General features: G+C 33.2%; 1 protein-coding gene across 3 annotated transcripts in view; it reads left to right on the forward strand.

The window, feature by feature from the left end:
- Cenpe (centromere protein E) overlaps positions 1 to 21828 on the forward strand; it is an 81556-nt gene that overhangs the window by 35290 nt on the left and 24438 nt on the right. The window contains exons 26-40 of one of the 3 annotated variants that reach the window (XM_078021857.1): positions 2596 to 2910; positions 3026 to 3298; positions 3437 to 3595; positions 4406 to 4513; positions 6612 to 6926; positions 7042 to 7314; positions 7453 to 7611; positions 11381 to 11584; positions 12835 to 12993; positions 14262 to 14420; positions 14602 to 14883; positions 16298 to 16537; positions 17104 to 17262; positions 19048 to 19152; positions 19837 to 20055. In XM_078021857.1, coding sequence (XP_077877983.1) covers positions 2596 to 2910; positions 3026 to 3298; positions 3437 to 3595; positions 4406 to 4513; positions 6612 to 6926; positions 7042 to 7314; positions 7453 to 7611; positions 11381 to 11584; positions 12835 to 12993; positions 14262 to 14420; positions 14602 to 14883; positions 16298 to 16537; positions 17104 to 17262; positions 19048 to 19152; positions 19837 to 20055 — 3129 coding nt within the window. The remainder of the gene's footprint in view (positions 1 to 2595; positions 2911 to 3025; positions 3299 to 3436; positions 3596 to 4405; positions 4514 to 6611; positions 6927 to 7041; positions 7315 to 7452; positions 7612 to 11380; positions 11585 to 12834; positions 12994 to 14261; positions 14421 to 14601; positions 14884 to 16297; positions 16538 to 17103; positions 17263 to 19047; positions 19153 to 19836; positions 20056 to 21828) is intronic. The other 2 variants (XM_078021858.1, XM_078021859.1) reach the window with 2 other exon arrangements.

Consider the following 21828-nt stretch of genomic DNA (forward strand, 5'->3'; position numbering starts at 1 on the left):
AGATTAGAGCTGTATCTGGTGTTTGAGGGGTAAAAATTTGTTCCCAGGATGTAGGCTCCCTATTCACCTCACATATTATTTCTCTTGCTGAGAAAAAACTTTTTAGTTTGAATTCGTCCCATTTGTTGATTCTTGGTTTTAACTCTTGTGCTATAGGTGCCTTATTAAGAAATTTGGGGCCTGCCCCCACGTGATGAAGATTAGGGCCAACTTTATCTTCTATTAGATGCAGAATCTCTGGTCTGATTCCTAGCTCCTTGATCCATTTTGAGTTGACTTTTGTGCATGGTGAGAGAAAGGGATTCAATTTCCTTTTGTTGCGTATGGATTTCCAGTTCTCCCAGCACCATTTGTTGAAGATGCTATCCTTTCTCCATTGCATGGTTTTAGCACCTTTGTCTAATATAGGGTAGTTGTAATTTTGTGGATTGGTCTCTGTGTCCTCTATTTTGTACCATTAGTCTACCAGCCTGTTTTGGTGCCAGTACTGTGCTGTTTTTGTTACTATTGCTCTATAGTATGGTTTAAAATCTGGAATCGCGATACCACCAGTTTCACTCTTCCTGCTTAGAATTACTTTAGTTATTTTGGGTTTCTTTTTTTCCAGATGAAATTCATGATTGCTTTTTCTTTTTCTGCAAGGAATGTCATTGGGATTTTGATGGGAATTGCATCGAATGTGTAAAGTGCTTTTGGTAGTATGGCCATCTTAATAATATTAATTCTACCAATCCATGAGCAAGGTATATCCTTCCATCTTCTAAGGTCTTCTTCTATTTCTTTCTTCAGGGTTCTGTAGGTTTTTTTGTATAGCTCTTTCATCTCTTTTGTTAAGTTGATTCCCAGGTATATTATTTTTTTTGAGGATATTGTGAATGGAGTAGTTGTCCTCATTTCCATTTCAGAGAATTTGTCACTGATATACAGGAATGCTTTTGATTTATTGGTATTGATTTTATATCCTGCCACTTTGCTGAATTCATTTACTAGTTCTAGAAGTTTCTTGGTTGAATTTTTTGGGTCTGCTAGGTATAGGATCATGTCATCGGCAAATAGTGCTAATGTAAGTTCTTCTTTTACTATATTTATGCCTTTAATCTCTTTTGTCTAATTGCTCTGGCTAGTGTTTCAATAGCTATGTTGAATAGAAGTGGTGAGAGACGGCATCCCTGTCTTGTTCCAGATTTTAAAGGGAATGCCTTCAATTTTTCTCCATTTAGAATGATGCTGGCCTGAGGCTTAGCATATACAGCTTTTACCATGTTGAGGTAATTTCCTGTTATCCCTAATTTTTCTAGAGTTTTGAACATAAAGCGATGCTATATTTTGTCGAATGCTTTTTCAGCATCTATCAAGATGATCATATGGTTCTTATCTTTAAGTCTATTGATGTAGTGAATAACATTTATTGATTTCTGTATATTGAACCAGCCTTGCATCCCAGGGATGAATCCCACTTGGTCATGGTGCACGATCTTTTTGGTATATTTTTGTATCCAATTTGCCAAAATTTTTTTGAGGATTTTGGCATCTAAATTCATCAGGGATATTGGTCTATAGTTTTCTTTCTTTGAGGTGTCTTTATCTGGTTTGGGAATCGGTGTGATATGGCCTCATAGAATGAATTTGGAAGTACTCCTTCTTTTTCTGTCTCCTGAAATAGATTGTACAGTATTGGTATTAGTTCTTCTTTAAAGCTCTTGTAAAACTCTGCTGTATATCTGTCTGGACCATTTGCTTTACATGCGTGAGGCACTGGGTTCAATCCTTATTAGCACCATAAATAAGTAAACTAAAGGTTCATTGACAACTAAAAAAACAATTTAAAATAACAGGAATTTGAGTGGTTACTTTATGGCAAACTTCATATTAAAGAACTTTAGGAACATTTTCTTTTGTTATTCTATAAGCTTTCAAAAAGAAGTCACTACCACTTCTCAAGTTTTTGGCGAAGAAGAACAAAAGAGGATGCTACTTTTCATCCAAAAAAAATAGTTCTCAAACTAATAGTTGAGTGACAGAAATCTGCCATGAATGTAGCCACCATGCTATATTACCTTCTTTCCTTTGTTTCTCCTTTAGTCTCCTTCCACCTTCTCACCTCATTCCTAGCTTATTTTCACAATTATTAAACTATCCATGAACTGGATGTGGGTTAGTTAATTACTTTAATAATGCTTTTTAGATAATTCTAATAATAAAACATCATTTAAATTATAAATAAATTGAATTTTTAGAAATCTGAGCTGCATTCAAAACCTTTTTTTTAAAAGAGGTCAAATTCTGAGAAAAAACATAAAATGCCTGCTGCCACATAATACTTTAGAATGACAGCTAACATAGACACACCCTACTTGTTTCTACTAGTTGACCTTCTCCATGCAATCCTTACTAGAACCCAAAGACATTGGAGAACAAAACATTAAAGGTAAAGTTAAACAGGCCAGGGTAGAGAAATAACAGTAAGAATATTGCCTTTCCCCAGTCAAATTTTTGCTTGATTTAAATGATCCCCTCCCCCAGAGGAAAACTTGTTTTCCTGAAAATTGATTCAGCAGATCATACATTGCTAACATCCCTAAATTTTTTCCATAGATCCATGAAAAATCTGAAGAGCTCTCTATAATAACATCAGAAAAAGACAAATTGTTTTCTGAAGTAGCTCATAAGGAGAGTAGAATTCAAGGTTTACTGGAAGAAATTGAAAAAACTAAAGATGACCTAACAACTACCCAGTTGAATTATAAAAGCACTGAGCAAGAATTTCAAGATTTTAAAACCCTTCATATAGAATGTGAGCAAAAATATAAAATGGTCCTTAAAGAGAATGAAAGAATGAATCAGGAAATAGGAAATCTTTCTAAAGAAGCAGAGAATCTTGGTTTAAGTTTGGATGCTTTGAAGACTGAGGTTAGTACAAAATGATATCCAAAGACATGATCTTCAGTCTTCTTGAGTTTGATTTCTATCTTCTACAGCAAACTCTGCTTTTACTATGTCATATTTACTTTTTCTTATTTTAAAGCTTTCTCACAAAACTCAAGAGCTTCAGCAGAAAACAACTGAGGGTCAAGAAAGGTTAAATGAAGTGGAACAACTGAAGGAACAATTAGAAAGCAGAGATTCTAGGCTGCAAGCTGTAGAAAAGGAGACAACACTGATCACTGAGAAACTTCAGAAAGCCTTAGAAGAAGTGAAAACCTTAACCCGAGAAAAAGATGACCTAAAACAACTCCAGGAGAGCCTGCAGATTGAGAGAGACCAACTCAAAAGTGATATTCAAGACACTATAAATCTGGTAAGGCTTTGAATGATTAAACTTTACAAATATTGGAGCCTCTTCAAACATGGTACAGGAGCCATCATTGATAAGACTGCTTATCTATGATTAAACGGTCACTATAAAATGGAAATTGTTTTCTGTTTCTTCAACAAGAACATAGATTCACAAGAACAGTTACGAAGTGCTCTCGAGTCTTTGAAACAACACCAAGAAACAATTAATACACTAAAAATGAAAAATTCTGAGGAAACTTCTGGGAACTCACTTTTAGAAGAAAATCTAGGAAAAACTAAAGATGAATTTCAGCAAAAGGTACAGGTTATTTAATTTCAGATTTTTCTCTTTGACATCCCAACACCAAATATGTAATGGTAATTTCAATTTTATTTGTTATTCACAATGGTAATAACTCACAGTTTTATAAGACTCTACTCTCTCTTTGAAATAACTTCCCTTACAATTTGAAAAGCAAAGGGCAAAAAAAGTATTGGTTCAAACTTTGAAGAGCTGATGTTTTCTGAGATTTGATGTATTTTAAATATCTTTAAAAGAACTTCTGAATACTAAGAAGGAGGATTGAGTATTATAACTGAAATAGTTTGCCTCAGAATTCTCTATACTAAACTTGTGTAGAGTTCAGTTTAATCTGTTACCAAAAGGATTACCTATAATTTTATACAAGGGTTTGATTTACTTTAGATTTCTACTTTCCTCATAATACCTTTAAGATATATATTATCAACAGAAATTTTTAATAATCTTTCATTATTATATTTTATTCTTTTATTTTTCAAATTTGTTCTAATTATGAATGACACTAGAGTGCACTTTGACACATCATACATAAATGGATTTCTCATTCTCTGATTGAACATGATGTAGGATCACACCAGTCATGTAATCATATATGTACATAGTATAATACTGTCTGATTAATTCTATTATCCTTCCTACTCCTAATCTAAAGTAACTCTGTACCCCTGCTTATTGAGAATTAGTATCTGCATATCAGAGAAAACATTTAGCCTTTGGTTTGGGGGGACTGGCTTATTGTACTTAGCAACCAAAATATTAACTACTGCAGTCTTCAAGTGTTCTTTGTAAAAGTTCTTATTTCTACAGAAAGAACTGAATAGAGAATCTAAAGAGAATGAAGCTCTACGAAAAGAAGTTGATTTACTCTCAGAATTCAAATCTTTATCCCCTGAAATGGAAATGCTGAAGAAAGCGGTAAACGGATTTTTGACTAATTATTCCTTGTTTTGAAATAAGAACCTTTACAAAGAGTGCCTGAAATATTTTTATCTAGTTTATTTTTGAGTAGCAGGCAAGAGACATTCAACTTGTTAGCAATGGTACTGAATATATTCCATCTTCTAATTTATTCTTATGCTACTAGATAGAAAAAAATTTACTTTTGAAATATATTTAACAGCATACTTGTTAACATAATCCATGTCACAGCCATTTTTATAATCATCAAATGTCATATTTAGAAAATTTCATCTCCTATCCTTAGTCTTCACCTTTTTGGAGGGTTTTGTTTCATTTTATTGAGTAAAAGAAAGCAATACCTTCCTGTGCTCATGTATGAATACACAACTGCCGCAGTCTGGCTGGGCACAAGATCAGGAGCCACTCACACCTAGTAGATTCAAACAGCAATTCTTTATTTCCAAATTCACACCAGCCCTCTACAAACATGTTCTGGGGAAATCCAAGTTCTGCCGCACAATTCACGTACTCCACCAGGCTTTTAATCCCAAAAACCTTCTGAATTCCATGAGAACACAAGGGGAACTCAGGCAGCAGGATACTCCCTATTCCCAGCAGGAATAACCTTAAACCTGGAACTGCCCTAAACCCAGATTGTCCTACATCGGGAAGGCCCTAAACCCAAGGAGCGGGATACTTCCTAAAACCTGCAGGATACACCCTAAACCTGGATCTACCCTGGTCCTTGAGCAAGATCACCTTTCTCAAACATACATGCAATGTCACAGCGAATGTCCAAGGCAAGTCCTTTTCCATGAGTCCTTCCTCTAAGCAACATGGGGTACGCTGGTAAGGAAATTTCGATGCGTCATTCCTACTTAGCAGTGACCCTCAGCACACAACCAGTATAACTCCACATCATTTACAACCACAAGAATGGGAATGTATACTTCATGTATGCATAATATGTCAAAATACACTCTATTTTCATATATATCTAAAAAGAACAAAATTAAATTTTAAAAAATAAATAAATAGATTTGCATATCTATTTAAAAAGAAAAGCAACGAGATAAAGGCACACCACTAATAAAGCTTTATGAATCAGTATAAATCTTTTAGACTAGGAAATGATCCCTAAGTCCAGAGCCTACCAACTTTTCCCTTTCTACTTTTCTAAAAAAAATTATAATAATAATGATAACAATGGCTGGGATTGAGGCTCAATGGTAGACCATTTGCTTTACATGCGTGAGGCACTGGGTTCAATCCTTATTAGCACCACAAATAAAATAAGTAAGTAAACTAAAGGTTCATTGACAACTAAAAAAACAATTTAAAATAACAGGAATTTGAGTGGTTACTTTATGGCAAACTTCATACTAAAGAACTTTAGGAACATTTTCTTTTGTTATTCTATAAGCTTTCAAAAAGAAGTCACTACCACTTCTCAAGTTTTTGGCGAAGAAGAACAAAAGAGGATGCTACTTTTCATCCAAAAAAAATAGTTCTCAAACTAATAGTTGAGTGACAGAAATCTGCCATGAATGTAGCCACCATGCTATATTACCTTCTTTCCTTTGTTTCTCCTTTAGTCTCCTTCCACCTTCTCACCTCATTCCTAGCTTATTTTCACAATTATTAAACTGTCCATGAACTAGATGTGGGTTACTTAATTACTTTAATAATGCTTTTTAGATAATTCTAATAATAAAACATCATTTAAATTATAAATAGATCGAATTTTTAGAAATCTGAGCTGCATTCAAAACCTTTTTTTTAAAAGAGGTCAAATTCTGAGAAAAAACATAAAATGCCTGCTGCCACATAATACTTTAGAATGACAGCTAAGGACATAATGACACACCCTACTTGTTTCTACTAGTTGACCTTCTCCATGCAATCCTTACTAGAACCCAAAGACATTGGAGAACAAAACATTAAAGGTAAAGTTAAACAGGCCAGGGTAGAGAAATAACAGTAAGAATATTGCCTTTCCCCAGTCAAATTTTTGCTTGATTTAAATGATCCCCTCCCCCAGAGGAAAACTTGTTTTCCTGAAAATTGATTCAGCAGATCATACATTGCTAACATCCCTAAATTTTTTCCATAGATCCATGAAAAATCTGAAGAGCTCTCTATAATAACATCAGAAAAAGACAAATTGTTTTCTGAAGTAGCTCATAAGGAGAGTAGAATTCAAGGTTTACTGGAAGAAATTGAAAAAACTAAAGATGACCTAACAACTACCCAGTTGAATTATAAAAGCACTGAGCAAGAATTTCAAGATTTTAAAACCCTTCATATAGAATGTGAGCAAAAATATAAAATGGTCCTTAAAGAGAATGAAAGAATGAATCAGGAAATAGGAAATCTTTCTAAAGAAGCAGAGAATCTTGGTTTAAGTTTGGATGCTTTGAAGACTGAGGTTAGTACAAAATGATATCCAAAGACATGATCTTCAGTCTTCTTGAGTTTGATTTCTATCTTCTACAGCAAACTCTGCTTTTACTATGTCATATTTACTTTTTCTTATTTTAAAGCTTTCTCACAAAACTCAAGAGCTTCAGCAGAAAACAACTGAGGGTCAAGAAAGGTTAAATGAAGTGGAACAACTGAAGGAACAATTAGAAAGCAGAGATTCTAGGCTGCAAGCTGTAGAAAAGGAGACAACACTGATCACTGAGAAACTTCAGAAAGCCTTAGAAGAAGTGAAAACCTTAACCCGAGAAAAAGATGACCTAAAACAACTCCAGGAGAGCCTGCAGATTGAGAGAGACCAACTCAAAAGTGATATTCAAGACACTATAAATCTGGTAAGGCTTTGAATGATTAAACTTTACAAATATTGGAGCCTCTTCAAACATGGTACAGGAGCCATCATTGATAAGACTGCTTATCTATGATTAAACGGTCACTATAAAATGGAAATTGTTTTCTGTTTCTTCAACAAGAACATAGATTCACAAGAACAGTTACGAAGTGCTCTCGAGTCTTTGAAACAACACCAAGAAACAATTAATACACTAAAAATGAAAAATTCTGAGGAAACTTCTGGGAACTCACTTTTAGAAGAAAATCTAGGAAAAACTAAAGATGAATTTCAGCAAAAGGTACAGGTTATTTAATTTCAGATTTTTCTCTTTGACATCCCAACACCAAATATGTAATGGTAATTTCAATTTTATTTGTTATTCACAATGGTAATAACTCACAATTTTATAAGACTCTACTCTCTCTTTGAAATAACTTCCCTTACAATTTGAAGAGCAAAGGGCAAAAAAAGTATTGGTTCAAACTTTGAAGAGCTGATATTTTCTGAGATTTGATGTATTTTAAATATCTTTAAAAGAACTTCTGAATACTAAGAAGGAGGATTGAGTATTATAACTGAAATAGTTTACCTCAGAATTCTCTATACTAAACTTGTGTAGAGTTCAGTTTAATCTATTACCAAAAGGATTGCCTATAATTTTATACAAGGGTTTGATTTACTTTAGATTTCTACTTTCCTCATAATACCTTTAAGATATATATTATCAACAAAAATTTTTAATAATCTTTCATTATTATATTTTATTTTATTTTTTAAATTTGTTCTAATTAGTTATGAATGATACTAGAGTGCACTGTGACACATCATACATAAATGGATTTCTCATTCTCTGGTTGAACATGATGTAGGATCACACCAGTCATGTAATCATGTATGTACATAGTATAATACTGTCTGATTCATTCTATTATCCTTCCTATTCCCATACCTACTCCCCTCTACCTAATCTAAAGTAACTCTGTTCCCTTGCTTATTGAGAATTAGTATCTGCATATCCTGAAAAACACTTCATCTTTGGTTTTTTGGAACTGGCTTATTCCATTTAGCAACCAAAATATTTTTTTTCCAGAGGGAAGACAAGAAATAAATTTTATTAATTAACAGCATATACTCTATCAATGTAGAAGATTGGACTTAAGAGAGCTGACAATAAAATTACAGATGTAGGGCTCACATAGGGCAGTATAAAATGATCAAGAGCAAAATCAGCAGCCATTAGAAGGTAAAGGGGAACAAAGTCTGAGATAATTTCCAAAATCAAATATTTTTTTTTCCAATAAAATAATATTTTATTTTTTTATTTTTTATTGGTTGTTGAAAACATTATAATACTCTTAACATATCATATTTTATACATTTGATTCAAGTGGGTTATGAATTCCCATTTTTACCATGTGTACAGATTGCTGGATCACATTGGTTACACATCCACGTTTATACATACTGCCATTCTAGTGTCTGTTTGTATTTTACTGCCTTTCCTATCCCCTTCCTATCCTCCCTCTTGTCCCCTCCCTTCCCATCTTCTCTCTCTACCCCATCTATTGTAATTCATTTCTCTCCTTTCCCTTCTCAGACTATTCCCCAAAGACCTAAAAAGAGCATACTATAGGGGTACAGCTACATGGATGTTCATAGCAGCATAATTGACAATAGCTAGACTGTGGAACCAACCTAGATGCCCTTCAGTAGATGAATAGATATTTAAAAATATGGCATTTATACACAATGTAATATTACTCAGCACTAAAAAAATAACAAAATCATGGCATTTGCAGGAAAATGGATAGCATTAGAGCAGATTAAACAGGGACGAGAGGTAGGAGGGAAAGGGAGAGAGAAGGGGGAATTACATGGAAATGGAAGGATACCCTGATTGTTATACAAAATTACATATAAGAGGTGAGGGGAAAGGGGGGGGAAAAAGCAAGCAAAATATTAACTACTGTAGTCTTCAAGTGTTCTTTGTAAAAGTTCTTATTTCAACCAGTATTCTATTCTCAAGTAGATTTTTAATTTTGATGTACTCAAATTTATCTATATTTACTTTTGCTTCCTGTGCTTTATGGTATCATGTTCATGTTGGAATTAACAATATAATAATGAGTAGGTCTGGGGATTCCCAGGGGCACTCTGTTTACCTGGGAACCAGAAGGCTGCTGTGATAGGTCTATCATAAATCCACTTAAAGGAGTCATTTTCAATTCTGTTTGTGTCTCTTTCTGGAAATCTAGCTTTCTTTAGTTGATCTCAATAGAAATTTTAAATTTTGCAATTAGTGAACTTCATCTCATATAAATGACATTTTTTTAAATAATTAGGTCTATTAGATTGTACTTACAACCAACCATAGTAGCTGAAATACTTTCTAGAGTGAGTTCAGATTTGAAATGTACTTTGAGTATCATTACAAAGACTATTTCAGTCTGCTTTGTATTCTTTTACAGACCATATGAATTAAACGTAATAGCTATGTGATTAGAGATATTATAGAAACTTGTAGAGTGTGGTCAATATGAAGCTGAATGGTTCCCTAATTTCATACAAACAATTGTAGTGTCAGTCTTTGTTTTCCTTTACCAAAAAGTTCATTAGGTTACATTTGGTTATGACTTATTTATGCATTAATAAATTATTATAACATGCAGAATGTAAAAACACATTGAGAAAAGATGTATTACACTTTTACAAAAAGAGATGAGCTTCTATCAAAATTTTATTCTCTGCTTATAATAAAACTTATGATTTTTGTAAGTAAACAGTTCTGAAAAAAATGAAGCTTTACTAGAAGTAGGAGCTATAGATGACTCAGATGGGGAAAATAAAGGGATTAAGTTTAAAGTTGCTTCTTCCTTCTTTAGAAGAAAAAATACTTCTAGTGTGAAAGTTATGCAATATTTATGGAAGATATATAGAAAGGAAAGGGATTTGTCTTTTAATTTTATAATTGGTTTGAAGTAAATGAATATACATAAATCAGGTTAAAATATCATACGTGAAAATAATTGTAATATTTATAGTTGTCCAGATAGTTCTCATCAGTGAACAGGTCAAAATTCACAAGCTCTGGAGCCAGACCTTTGAGTCTGGCTATTCCTCTCTCTGTATCACCTTGAGTAAGTGACTTTACCCCTCTATAATCCAACTTTCTCATCAGTCAAATGCAGAAATTAATAATATCTACCTCAAAGTTGTAGTAAAAGTTAAATGTGTTAAAATATGAGAGCAATGCCTGGTACATAATAATACATGATAGGTGTTTGTTTAATGTTAAAGTGATTGTTATTGACTACTTAAGAAATTCTTCTTTAAAACTGTGGTATATAGGGGCTGGGTTTGTGGCTCAGTGTTAGAGCACTCGCCTACCATGTGCAAGTCTCTGGGTTCAATCCTCAGCACAACGTAAAAATAAATAAATAAAATAAAGGTTTAAAAAACCTGTGGTATATATACACAATGTAATATTTATTATTCAACCTTAAAGAAAAATGAAATTATGGCATTTGCTGCTAAATGGATGGAACTGGAGAATATTATGCTAAGCCAAATAAGTCAATCCAAAGAACCAAGAGCCAAATGTTTTCTCTGATATGTGGATGCTAATTCACAATGGGGAGAGGAGGGGGATAGAGATATTTTGGACCAGAAAGAGGGGAGTGAAGGGAGGGGAAGAGGCATGGGGGTAAAAATGATAATAGAATGAATAGGGCATTAGTACCGTAAGTGCATATATGATTACACGACCTGTATAACTACATCATGTACAACCAGACAAATGAGAAGTTATGCTCCATTTATGTATGATTTGTCAAAATACATTCTACTGGGCTGAGGATGTGGCTCAAGTGGTAGCCCGCTCGCCTGGCATGCGTGCGGCCCGGTTTTGATCCTCAGCACCACATACAAAGATGTTGTGTCCGCCAAAAACTAAACAATAAATATTAAAATTTTCTCTCTCTCTCCTAAAAAAAAAAAAAATACATTCTACTGTCATGTATAACTAATAAGAACAAATTTAAAAAATCTTTAATGTATTTCTATTTTAGGTAGGAGACATAAATAAGAAACAGAATTTGGAAGCTAAAACAAGCCAGGCATTAATTGGAGACCTTAAGGATAGTGATGTGACTGAGCAACAGAAAATGATCTGTTCTTTAATACAGGAAAAAAATGAACTCCAACAAATGTTGGAAAGTATTACAGCAGAAAAGGAACAACTAAAGACTGACCTAAAGGAAAATATTGAAATGGTAAGATTTAGCACTATAAACTTGGTGATAACATTTTTGTCTTTGTTTTAGATTTTTATCAATTTAATTGAGATATATTCTACAAGCGCTATATGTATCTCATGGAAGTATACAGTTCGGTGACTTTTGACAAATGTTTCTGCCTGTGTACTCACTAAATGGAGTTTCTGGGACATAGGGAAATGTATATTAGCTTGATTAGAATTTGCTAGACTGATTTCCAGATGAGTTTTACCATTTTACGTTCATATCAGCAAATTGACAAAATTCTGATGGCTCCACATCCTTCCTCACCAACACTTCATATTTACTGGTGCTTTTAATTTTATCCACTCTAATGAATATATGTCGTGTTGTTTTGATTTGCTTTTCCCTAATGACTAAAGATGCTGAACACTTTTTCATATACTAACTGGCTTTTAGATATCTTCTATAATTTATCTATCTCTTAATACAGTGTTACAGGTTTTTAGTCTACAATCCTTTTACTTATTTCATTAAATTTGATCCTAAGTATTTCTCTTACTGTTGTAATTTTTTACCTTTATTTTTAATTGTTGGCATTTGCCAGTATCTTCACACCTAGTTTAGTTTTTGTGTCTTTGTTTGGAGGAAGTATAATCTGTACAGGTTGAATTGATAATTGGAGAAATTCTCTATAGATCGCAGTAGGGATCTGTGTTTTCTAATTTTTCATGTTTCTTGGAAAAGTCTGCTCTGTCAAAATTGCTAAATATAAATAAGCATAAATTAAATAAACAAAAATTACATTCTAACTCTGGCATGTTGTTTTGTGGTCTTGATACATGAGAATGCCACTGTGCAAGCTTAATGACAAGTCAGCCTTCATAGTGCTACAAAGGGCAGCTACCATTTTGAGTTTGCTGATGATAGTGCTCAAAACCAAAGCTAATGCTTCATGTGAAAAACTCAGTCAGTGAACACTTAGCAGTCTTTTTGAGTTTAGGCACAGAAAATGAGATAAACTTTCTTGATTGAATGGTAAATCCAATTCTAATTCTCATAGGAATATAAACTGAGCAATAATAATTGAATATAAAAAAGCAGATTCTCTATGATTAAAGATTTACATGATTAAAGATTCGCTTTCTTTTAAATTCATTTTTACTATATAGTTTTACTATATAGTTTCTTCATTTATAGTCTGAGGTAAATGCCGATTTTTACCTGGTTTCATAAATGTAAGCTAATATTATTTGTTTTAATCCCAACTTCTTGTTTTATTCTAGACCATTAAAAACCAGGAAGAATTAAGAATTCTTGAAGATGAACTTAAAAAGCAACAAGAGATAGTTGCACAAGAAAAGAACCACGTCATGAAGAAAGACAAAGAGCTTTCTAAGACCTGTGAGAGACTGGCAGAAGTTGAAGAAAAGCTAAAGGAAAAGGTAAATTTTTTTTAAGTTATCTTCCTAGCCATTTTTTTTTGATTAAACATTTTTGATAATAGTTTTTGATTCCCATAGCCTAAATGCAAGAATAGCACATTATATTTGCAAAAGAACAGATCTTTATTCTGGTATTTTGAAGTTTCAATTCACAGAATCTTAACTAACATTTCTTGTCAGGTTACATTATTCCAGAGTCTTTAGGTGAGAAGGGACCTTGATCTTTTAAACTAATCATCTGATGTAGTCATCAGTCAAATACTTGTTGAACACTATATGGGCCAGGCATCATCCTGGGCACTTAAGAGACATTAGTCAACAAAACAAAGATCCTCCCCATATGAAGATATATTTGTTGTTCTTTAAAATGAAAGGCTTAATACTATCACCATCACTAAGATGTTTGTAGTTTCCCAAATCACTCCTTTCCTGGAGGTAGGATGGTGCAATGCATGTATAAAACCCAAGGCTCCTGTAACAACCATACTGTCCAAGTGATTCTGAAATACAACCACAGAGGTCTATTTAAGCTAAGAGCAGTGCCACTTGCATTATAGATAATATGCTGTGGTTTCTGTTGTTCTATTGTGTAGTATTTTTTTCCTAATCTATATTTTCTTTTAAGCCAAATCCCTTTCCCTTTCCCTATCTCGTCTGATTGAATTTGTTAAAAAACCTTATGTCTAATTTACTCCTCCTAAGGAAGTGAAGTCAACAGCCTTGGAAGTTAATGCCTCTGAATTTGTTTTAGGCCACTCCTTCTTACTTAAAATTGAAAATAAGGTGCTGAGGTTGTGATTCAGTGGCTTGCCTAGCATGTGTAAGGTACTGGGTTTGATTCTCAGCACCACATATAAATAAATAAATAAAATAAAAGTCCATTGACAGCTAAAAATTTAAATGAAAATAAATTTTAAAAGTTTTTTAAGATAAAGGAGAATTATTTATTTGGTGCCTATATTTAAATGCTTAGTATCTGTGCCTTTCAACTTTATTTTTACATTTTTACTTTATCGTCTTGATCAGCCTATATCAGTTTCCTAGGGATGGCATATGAAATTACCATAACCTTGGTGGCTTACAGCAACAGAAATTTATTCTATTGTAGAATATATCCAGAGCAAGTGTTGACATTCTGAAGTAGCTTAAAGGGTGAAGACTGGGAAGCCTTATAAAGGTTAAGGAGGACTTTTACTTCTTACCTTCTATCTTACTATAGCATTTTAATTGTGTTACTCTTGATATTTTTTCTTCCTCTAATAATAAAGGACTTAGAGAAACAAGAGGAACTAAGAATCGCTCACATGGATCTGAAAGAGCACCAAGAAACTATTGATAAACTCCAAAGAACTGTTTCTGAAAAAAATGATGAAATATTAAATATGCAAATGAACTTAGAAAATGCAAAGACTGCCATAAAAGCACAGGTATTTTCTTTTAAGTTGTTATTTGAGTAACTAGGAGTTCAAATCAGGTCTTTTGTATAATGAAACAGGACATGAATTAGCCTAAAATTGAAGACAAGATTTATCTACTCAACTTTGAAGCTATTATTTGGGTTTTTATTTATATCTTCAATATCCTAACTTATTGCCTGATTATCTCAAGATCCAAGAACTTCGAGAGAAAGAACATCAACTTCTTAAAGTAAAAAATGACCTGAAGGAAAATGTGTATGAAACAGAGCAACTGAAGAAACAACTGGAAGCTCAGAACTCAGCTCTGGAGAGTTTAGAATTAGAGAAGTTAATGTTGACTCAGAAAATAAATGAGAGCCTTGAAAAACTGAAACTTTTTACTGAGGAAAATGATGGCCTAAGAATTGTGGAGGAAACTCTCAAAGTGGAACGAGACAAGCTGAGGGAAAACCTTAGAGAAACAGAAGCAAAAGTAAGTTACACTCATTCTTCTTGCTAGCAAATAAATGTTTTCTTAGAGCAATGAACCTTCTTTGAAACAAGTGGTATTGTTGGCAAGAGCGACATGATAATCTTTTAAGCAGGTAATTTTGTATTCTTTTTCTTAAAAACTTTAAGTTATATAACCAGCATTTTCTTCATAGATTTTATCCTACATGTATACTGACTCAATTACTTAAATAAATATATACACACAAACATACGTACACATATGTACACCACAACACCACAAGGTTGTTCATTGTAGTAGTTTGTAATAAAAGTGGGAAACAATTTAAATGTTCCTCCTAAGGAAACTGGGTAAATATGAGCCATATATCAAAATCCTGTTCAGCCCTACAAAAAGTGAAACGGATTTTAACATCCTATTTGGAAGTCCAAGATAAACCTGAAGTGGAGGAATCCAGCTGTTAAGTAGTATGTGTAATGTGTTTACTTCTAAAAGAGGAGTAGAGTGTGGAGGGATAAGGACAGTAAGAGAAAGTCTTTAACTTTTGTAACAACAATGATGTAAATTAAGAAGTAAATGCATTATTATTTTTACTAAGAAAATATATCACTTCACTAAAAAAAAAAAAAAAAGTAGTTAACAATAAGATATGACCTTGTTCTTAAAAGGATCTGAAAAAGCAAGAAGAACTAAGAATTGCTCACATGGATCTAAACGAGCACCAAGAAACTATTAATAAACTCAGAGGAATTGTTTCTGAGAAGACAGATGAAATGGCAAATATGAAAATAGATTTAGAAAATTCAAATGCCAGATTATAAGAAAAGATATTTTGTGGGGGGTTTTGATTGAATGTCTGATTTGTTGTGTTTGAAATCTTCAGAATATGAGATGGATGGGCCATATTCAGAAACAGCTTGTCAGTATTTACTAAATGCCATAAGACCCATATTAGGTTATCTACCTAATAGAAAAGACTAAATAACATCTCTAAAAAGATATTTACAAGAATGTCTGTAGCAGCTTTATCCAAAATGGTGGGGAACTTGAAAACAAATACCTATTATCAGGAGAATACACTCTTAGGAAGGTTCAAAAGTAGGTAAAACTGATCAAGTATGATAAAGATCCCAATAGCAGTTACCTTTAAGGAAGGGGTTCACAGGCTCTTTAGGGAATGCCAGAAATATTCTCTGACTTGATATGGATTGTAGTTTTATAGGTGTATGCATGTATCAAGAATAAATGGAACTATAAACATGATTATAGGGTGCTTTTTGTATATTGTACCTCAAAAGAAAATTAATTTTGTGTGGGTTTATGCAGGGTGTTAATGATTATAAAAAGGGGGGCTATCGTCTTAATTAACTTAGAGACTATTCCTTGTCCTTCCCTAAAAATCTGTAACCTAACATTATATTATGATTATCTTAAGATTCAAAAGCTTAAGGGAAATGAACAGAAACTTTTTAAATTAAAAGAAGATGTCAGTGAGATACAGAAACAACTCAAGGATCAAGGTTTAACTCTGGGTAATTTGGCTCAGAATCTTCAAGATAACTTCGAAGAAATGAAATCTGTAATGAAAGAGAGAGATAATATAAGACGATCAGAGGAGATGCTCAAGCTGGAGAGAGACCAACTCAAGGAAAACCTGCAGGATACCATTGCTAAAGTGAGTTGTGCACATTCTTCCTGTCCAGTAAGCATATCCGTAAGGCAGAACCTCCCTTCTTTGAAGATAGATGATACTGTTGGTGAAATTTTATCATTATAAACATTGATATAGCAATTCCACTTATATAGATTTATCATATCAACATATTCACACATTGGAATAAAAATATAACAGCATTCACTGCAGCATGGTTTGGGGTGATCAAAATCTAAAGGCAATTCAAGTGTTCACCCATAAGGCACTGGCCGAGGGGTTCGTCTTATAATGAAATACTAAGCCTAGGAAAGAGCACCTTTTGTGTGATACTGATTAGAAAGTATGTTATACTGTTTGGATAATAGGAAAGGAGAAAAGCAAGTGGTACAGGTCAGCAAGGAACAGGACTAAGGTGAGGGAGGTTAGAGACAGGAATTTGTACCTTAAATCTTTCTGTGTACTTCGAATTTGGGGGATGGCAGATTGGTTGTTTTTAACTAAATATGCATTTTTTTCAAATTTCGTTTAATGATTAAGAAAAGATAATGTTTCTTTATGTCATCACATTTCTCTTTTTTCTAATAAAGGATCTGGAGACACAACAGGAACTAAAACTTATTCATATGTATTTGAAAGAACAACAACAAACTATTGAGAAATTCAGAGAGAAAGTTTCAGGAAAGACAACTCAAATTATAAATATTCAAAAAGATTTAGATAAATCAAAAGATGAATTACAGAAAAAGGTATGTTTTTTGTGGGGTTTTTTAGGAAGTAACTGTATCCAAAATTACTTGAGAAATGAGAAAATATAGATATATTGAGCATCCCTAATCCAAAAATCTGAAATCCAGAATGCTCTGAAATCTATACTTTGAGCACTGATGTAAGCCTCAAAGTTTTCAGATTTTGAATTTTCAAATTAGGGATTCTCAACTGGTAGCAACTATGCAAATATTTCAAAATCAGAAACACTTCAGATGAGGGATACATAACTTGTATAAATGTACAAATGTAACAAGTAGATACTATTTTCCTTCTATGAAGGAATTCTGTTTGCATTCTAATTTATTTTGTAATTATCTCAAGATCCAAGAACTTCAGGAAAAAGAGCTTCAACTTCTTAAAATGAATAAAGATGTCAATAAAAGTGATAAAAAAATGAATGAAATGGAACATTTGAAGAGGCAAATTGAGGCCCAAAATGTATCTGTGAAAACTGTGGATATGGATAACTTGTGCTCTACTAAGAAACTTCATGAAAATCTTGAAGAAATAAGAACTGTAGCTAAAGAAAGCAATGAGCTAAGGAGGAAAAAGGAGTGTCTCAAAATGGAAAGAGACCAGTTCAGAGAAATCATAAGAAAAATGATAGCTAGAGTGAGTTCTAGTAACTGTAAGAATCAAGCTTTATAAAGGGGTGCCAATATGGGTGTTTTTTCCTTAGAATTTTCTTATTTTTGATACTGGGGATTGAACTTAGAGGCACTAGACCACTGAGCCACATCTCCAGCCCTATTTTGTATTTTGAGACAGAGTCTCACGGAGTTGTTCAGTGCCTCACTGAGGTGCTGAGGCTGGCTTTGAATTCATAATCCTCTTGCCTCAGCCTTCCCAGCTGCTGAGATTATAGAAGTGTGCCACCGTGCCTGGCTTTTTCTTAGAATTTTCAATGAATACTAAAGATAGTGGGAAAACTTACTATAATTTTCATATCAGTAGGAAACACATTTTTAAAAGGGGCCAAATTTTTTTTCAGGAAAACATCACTTTTCATTTTTAAGAAAAAGTTTACAGCAAAATATTCTTAGTAATATAATTTCTAAAGTTTTGTTTAATAAAAAATAGTATTATTCTAAATAGAGAAATATCTGAAGGGATAGATTTATAAAAGATTAAATATTCCACTTCTGTACCTCTTAATAGGAATCTTGAAATGGTCCATAACTGCTGGTTAGAAGGAAAAAAGAGAAGATGAACATTACAAAGTTTTTCTAGTATGATTATTTGTAGATATATATAATATAATTTTAAAAGCCAACTGAATGCTCTACAAAATAAAGTAGAAAAAATATCATTTGCAATCTTAGCAGAAATATCAGATGCTTAGGAATCATCTATATATGAGCCATAACTAAATTTATAGAATTTTAATCCGTTAGACAAATACTTATTCAACAGGTAGTCATGCTTCTGGGTACTGTAATGATAACAATAAACAAGTAGGCAAAAAATAATTTTTTGTTTTGTACTTTTTAATGAGAAATGTGGAATATAAATAAGATCTGAATTTTCAGTTCCCAGTTACGAGAAAGAATATGTGAATAGTGTTTGCGACACTTTGGATAGTGGCTTTGCTAGTATGTTTAGTTGGCAGCAATAATTTTAAATACAGAGATTCAGTTTAAGGAACCAAAAGAAATTCTAAAACCTCATTTTCAACTATGAATAACAAATCCCATCTCCAAATAATAAGTATATGATTATACATTATATGTGAATAGTTATGTCTGATTGTTTCTCTGTACCAGGATCATCAGAACCACAAAGAGATCATAAAATATGAAAGAAGTTCACTGTGTGATGGAGAAGAGCACAATACAGAAAGCCTGAGAGAAAAGTGCTTCAGGATAAAAGTAAGTGTTCCCTACAAATGCATGTCGGTACTCTTCCAAAGGCTTCCTGAAGCCTAAGATGGAATTTAGATACTTGTGTAGGATGAGTAGGTAATGCCTGGTACTTTTCTAAACATTATAACCTAGTATAGGTATGCATATGTACACCCACCTATGTACATATATAAACAAAACAATCGGAGTTTGTGGTTTTTTTAAGGCCTCGAGTGTATACATGAAAGAGGCCAAGGATTAAATTGTGCAGGTATTTGAGACAAGCACGAAGTAGATGGAGGGAATAATGAACAAAGCTCCTGAGGCAGCCAGCCTGTCTGGTGGGTTCGAGTAACACCAAGAATGAGAAAAGCTAGTGAGAAGTAAGGTCAGAATTGATGGGGTTTGAGTTCACTCAAATTTCTCTTCAGACTTTCCCAGTACTCGTTCAAATCATGAATATTCAAAAGACTAAATGAGAATGCATCAAAATTAAAACAATGGTTATTTCCGGGTTTGTTATATTGGCCAACTTGTAAAAAATTTTCATTATAATCATATATTATTTCTATAATCCCAAATCAATAATGTTTCCATTTGTTTAAATGTCTTGATTGATTTCTTTCTTGTAGAAAGTGTTAAAATATAAGTGTTCTTACAGTTTTACTAGTGGGGCTATTTATTGTTAAATCAAATGAATTTTAATTTCAGGAGCTGCTTCAGAGATACTCAGAGATGGATAATCATTACGAGTACTTGAATAAATTGTCTTTTGACTTAGAGAAGGAAATTGAAACCCAAAAAGATCTTTCAATTAGAGTAAAAGCAAACCTCTTACTTCCATACCCACAAACAAAGCAGATCCAAAAACTTTTTGCTGCAAACCAGAGATGTTCCATGGAATTCCATAGAGTCATAAAGAAACTAAAGGTACCAGTATCTTATTAATACTGCTCTAAATTTCAGTTATAAATTTTAATGTACTTAAGTACTGTTTTAGGAGTTGGCATATTTGCTATTTAGTATACTTATTAAATTTAAATATTGTATAGGTCTGAGAACAGTAAGTTTAGGATTTTTAGTGTTTCTAGTATCTACTCATTCAATAAAAACTGAGCTTTGCCTTTGTGCCTATATACTGTCCAGGTACTCAGAAGACAGATGAGTCATATCAAAGATCTCTTAATCTGGTAAGGCAGACATATAAAAAGGTAATGAGTGCAGTGATAGAGGTATATACAGGTTGTATGACATGTCACATGTAAGAATTTACAGAAGATTAGACTATGGTGGAAGCCAAATTCAAGCAATAAATTTTGGAGTTTGTTTTGTAGAAGACAGACAGCCAAAAGATAGTTAAAGTAGCAGTAGTAACAGATGAGATTAACATTTAGGTACTTCATTGCAGGAAAAAAAGCATGAATTTGAGGGAGATAAGCTTAGAAGAAGAGAGAAATAAGGGGCAATTACAATGGTCCAGATGAGATAATATGTGTTATTATACTAGGGAAAGTTAAATAGGGACTGAGAAGAGATTGAAGAAGCATTTAGCAGCTTGAAATGGTATGTCCAGGTGATTTATAATGGAAATAGGGAGAGAAGTTTGAATGGAGTTCCAAGATTTGTGATTATCCATGTGTGTAAGATAGGATTAACTGAGAAAAGGAAGAGAATCAGGTATGTGATGCTGGAGAGATCAGGTGTTTAGTTTAGATGTTTCAAGGTTAGAATACCTATGAGACATCTAAGAAGAGAAACCATGTAGGCATTTAACTGTGAGTCTGAGGTTTGGCAGGATAAAAGTCAGGAGATTTGGGACTCATCAGCATATAGGTGACAAGAAGTACATAAAGGTCATCTAGAGACCATTAAAAAATCACCTAGACATAACCATTTCAAGCTGCTAAATGCTTCTTCAATCTCTTCTCAGAAGAATAAAAGCTTTGGAAGAAGACAAGAACCCAGAAAAAGATAAATGTCCAAAAGAGACAGTAATAGAAGGGTGTAACATGTATGTTCAGGTATGAAAAAATCAAAAATTCAGGAAAGAAGCAAACAAAAGTGCTGTCCCTCAAGTCAGTGGAGTGGAGCTCCTCAAAGTGGCCAAGAGTGGCAGATATTTATGAAACAAAGGTGTCCCCTCAATTCAATGATAATAGATTTCTTGGTGACCATTGCCAGAGTAATTTTAGTCAAGCGGTTAGGGAAGACACCAGATTATGAGAGGTTAAGGAATTAACAAGTAGGTATCTTTCCTGCCTAGTTAGATGTCTGCCCCTTTAGGTTCTGAAAATCCTTCCACAAATCTTGACAAACAGATATCTAGAACTTATTTGTATGACCCATGAATATATGATATTGAAGCTTAAATGTCTAATGATTCTCAACAAGGAAATCTTGAGGCTTAAAAGACCTTTTTATTGGTTATCCAAGCAAGGTGGGCAGAAGAGGATTTACTTAGATGTTAACTGGGAATCCTTGGTGATTGGCAATTTAACTAACCAAAAAAGGGGCAACAGAAAAAGCAGGATATATACATAAAGAGACCATGTAACATTCTAAATATTTAATTTAAGGTATTTATAAGACACCCTTAGTAGGAGGTCAAAAATATGGAAGTAGAGGTCTGGAAGTTACTCTCCCATGATTCTAAAAAGAGAAATTTGGAGATAGAAGATGGCTCCTCCCTTATTATCAGAGAAT

This window comes from Ictidomys tridecemlineatus, chromosome 9 (genome assembly GCF_052094955.1).
Source record: "Ictidomys tridecemlineatus isolate mIctTri1 chromosome 9, mIctTri1.hap1, whole genome shotgun sequence".
Classification (NCBI taxonomy): domain Eukaryota; kingdom Metazoa; phylum Chordata; class Mammalia; order Rodentia; family Sciuridae; genus Ictidomys; species Ictidomys tridecemlineatus.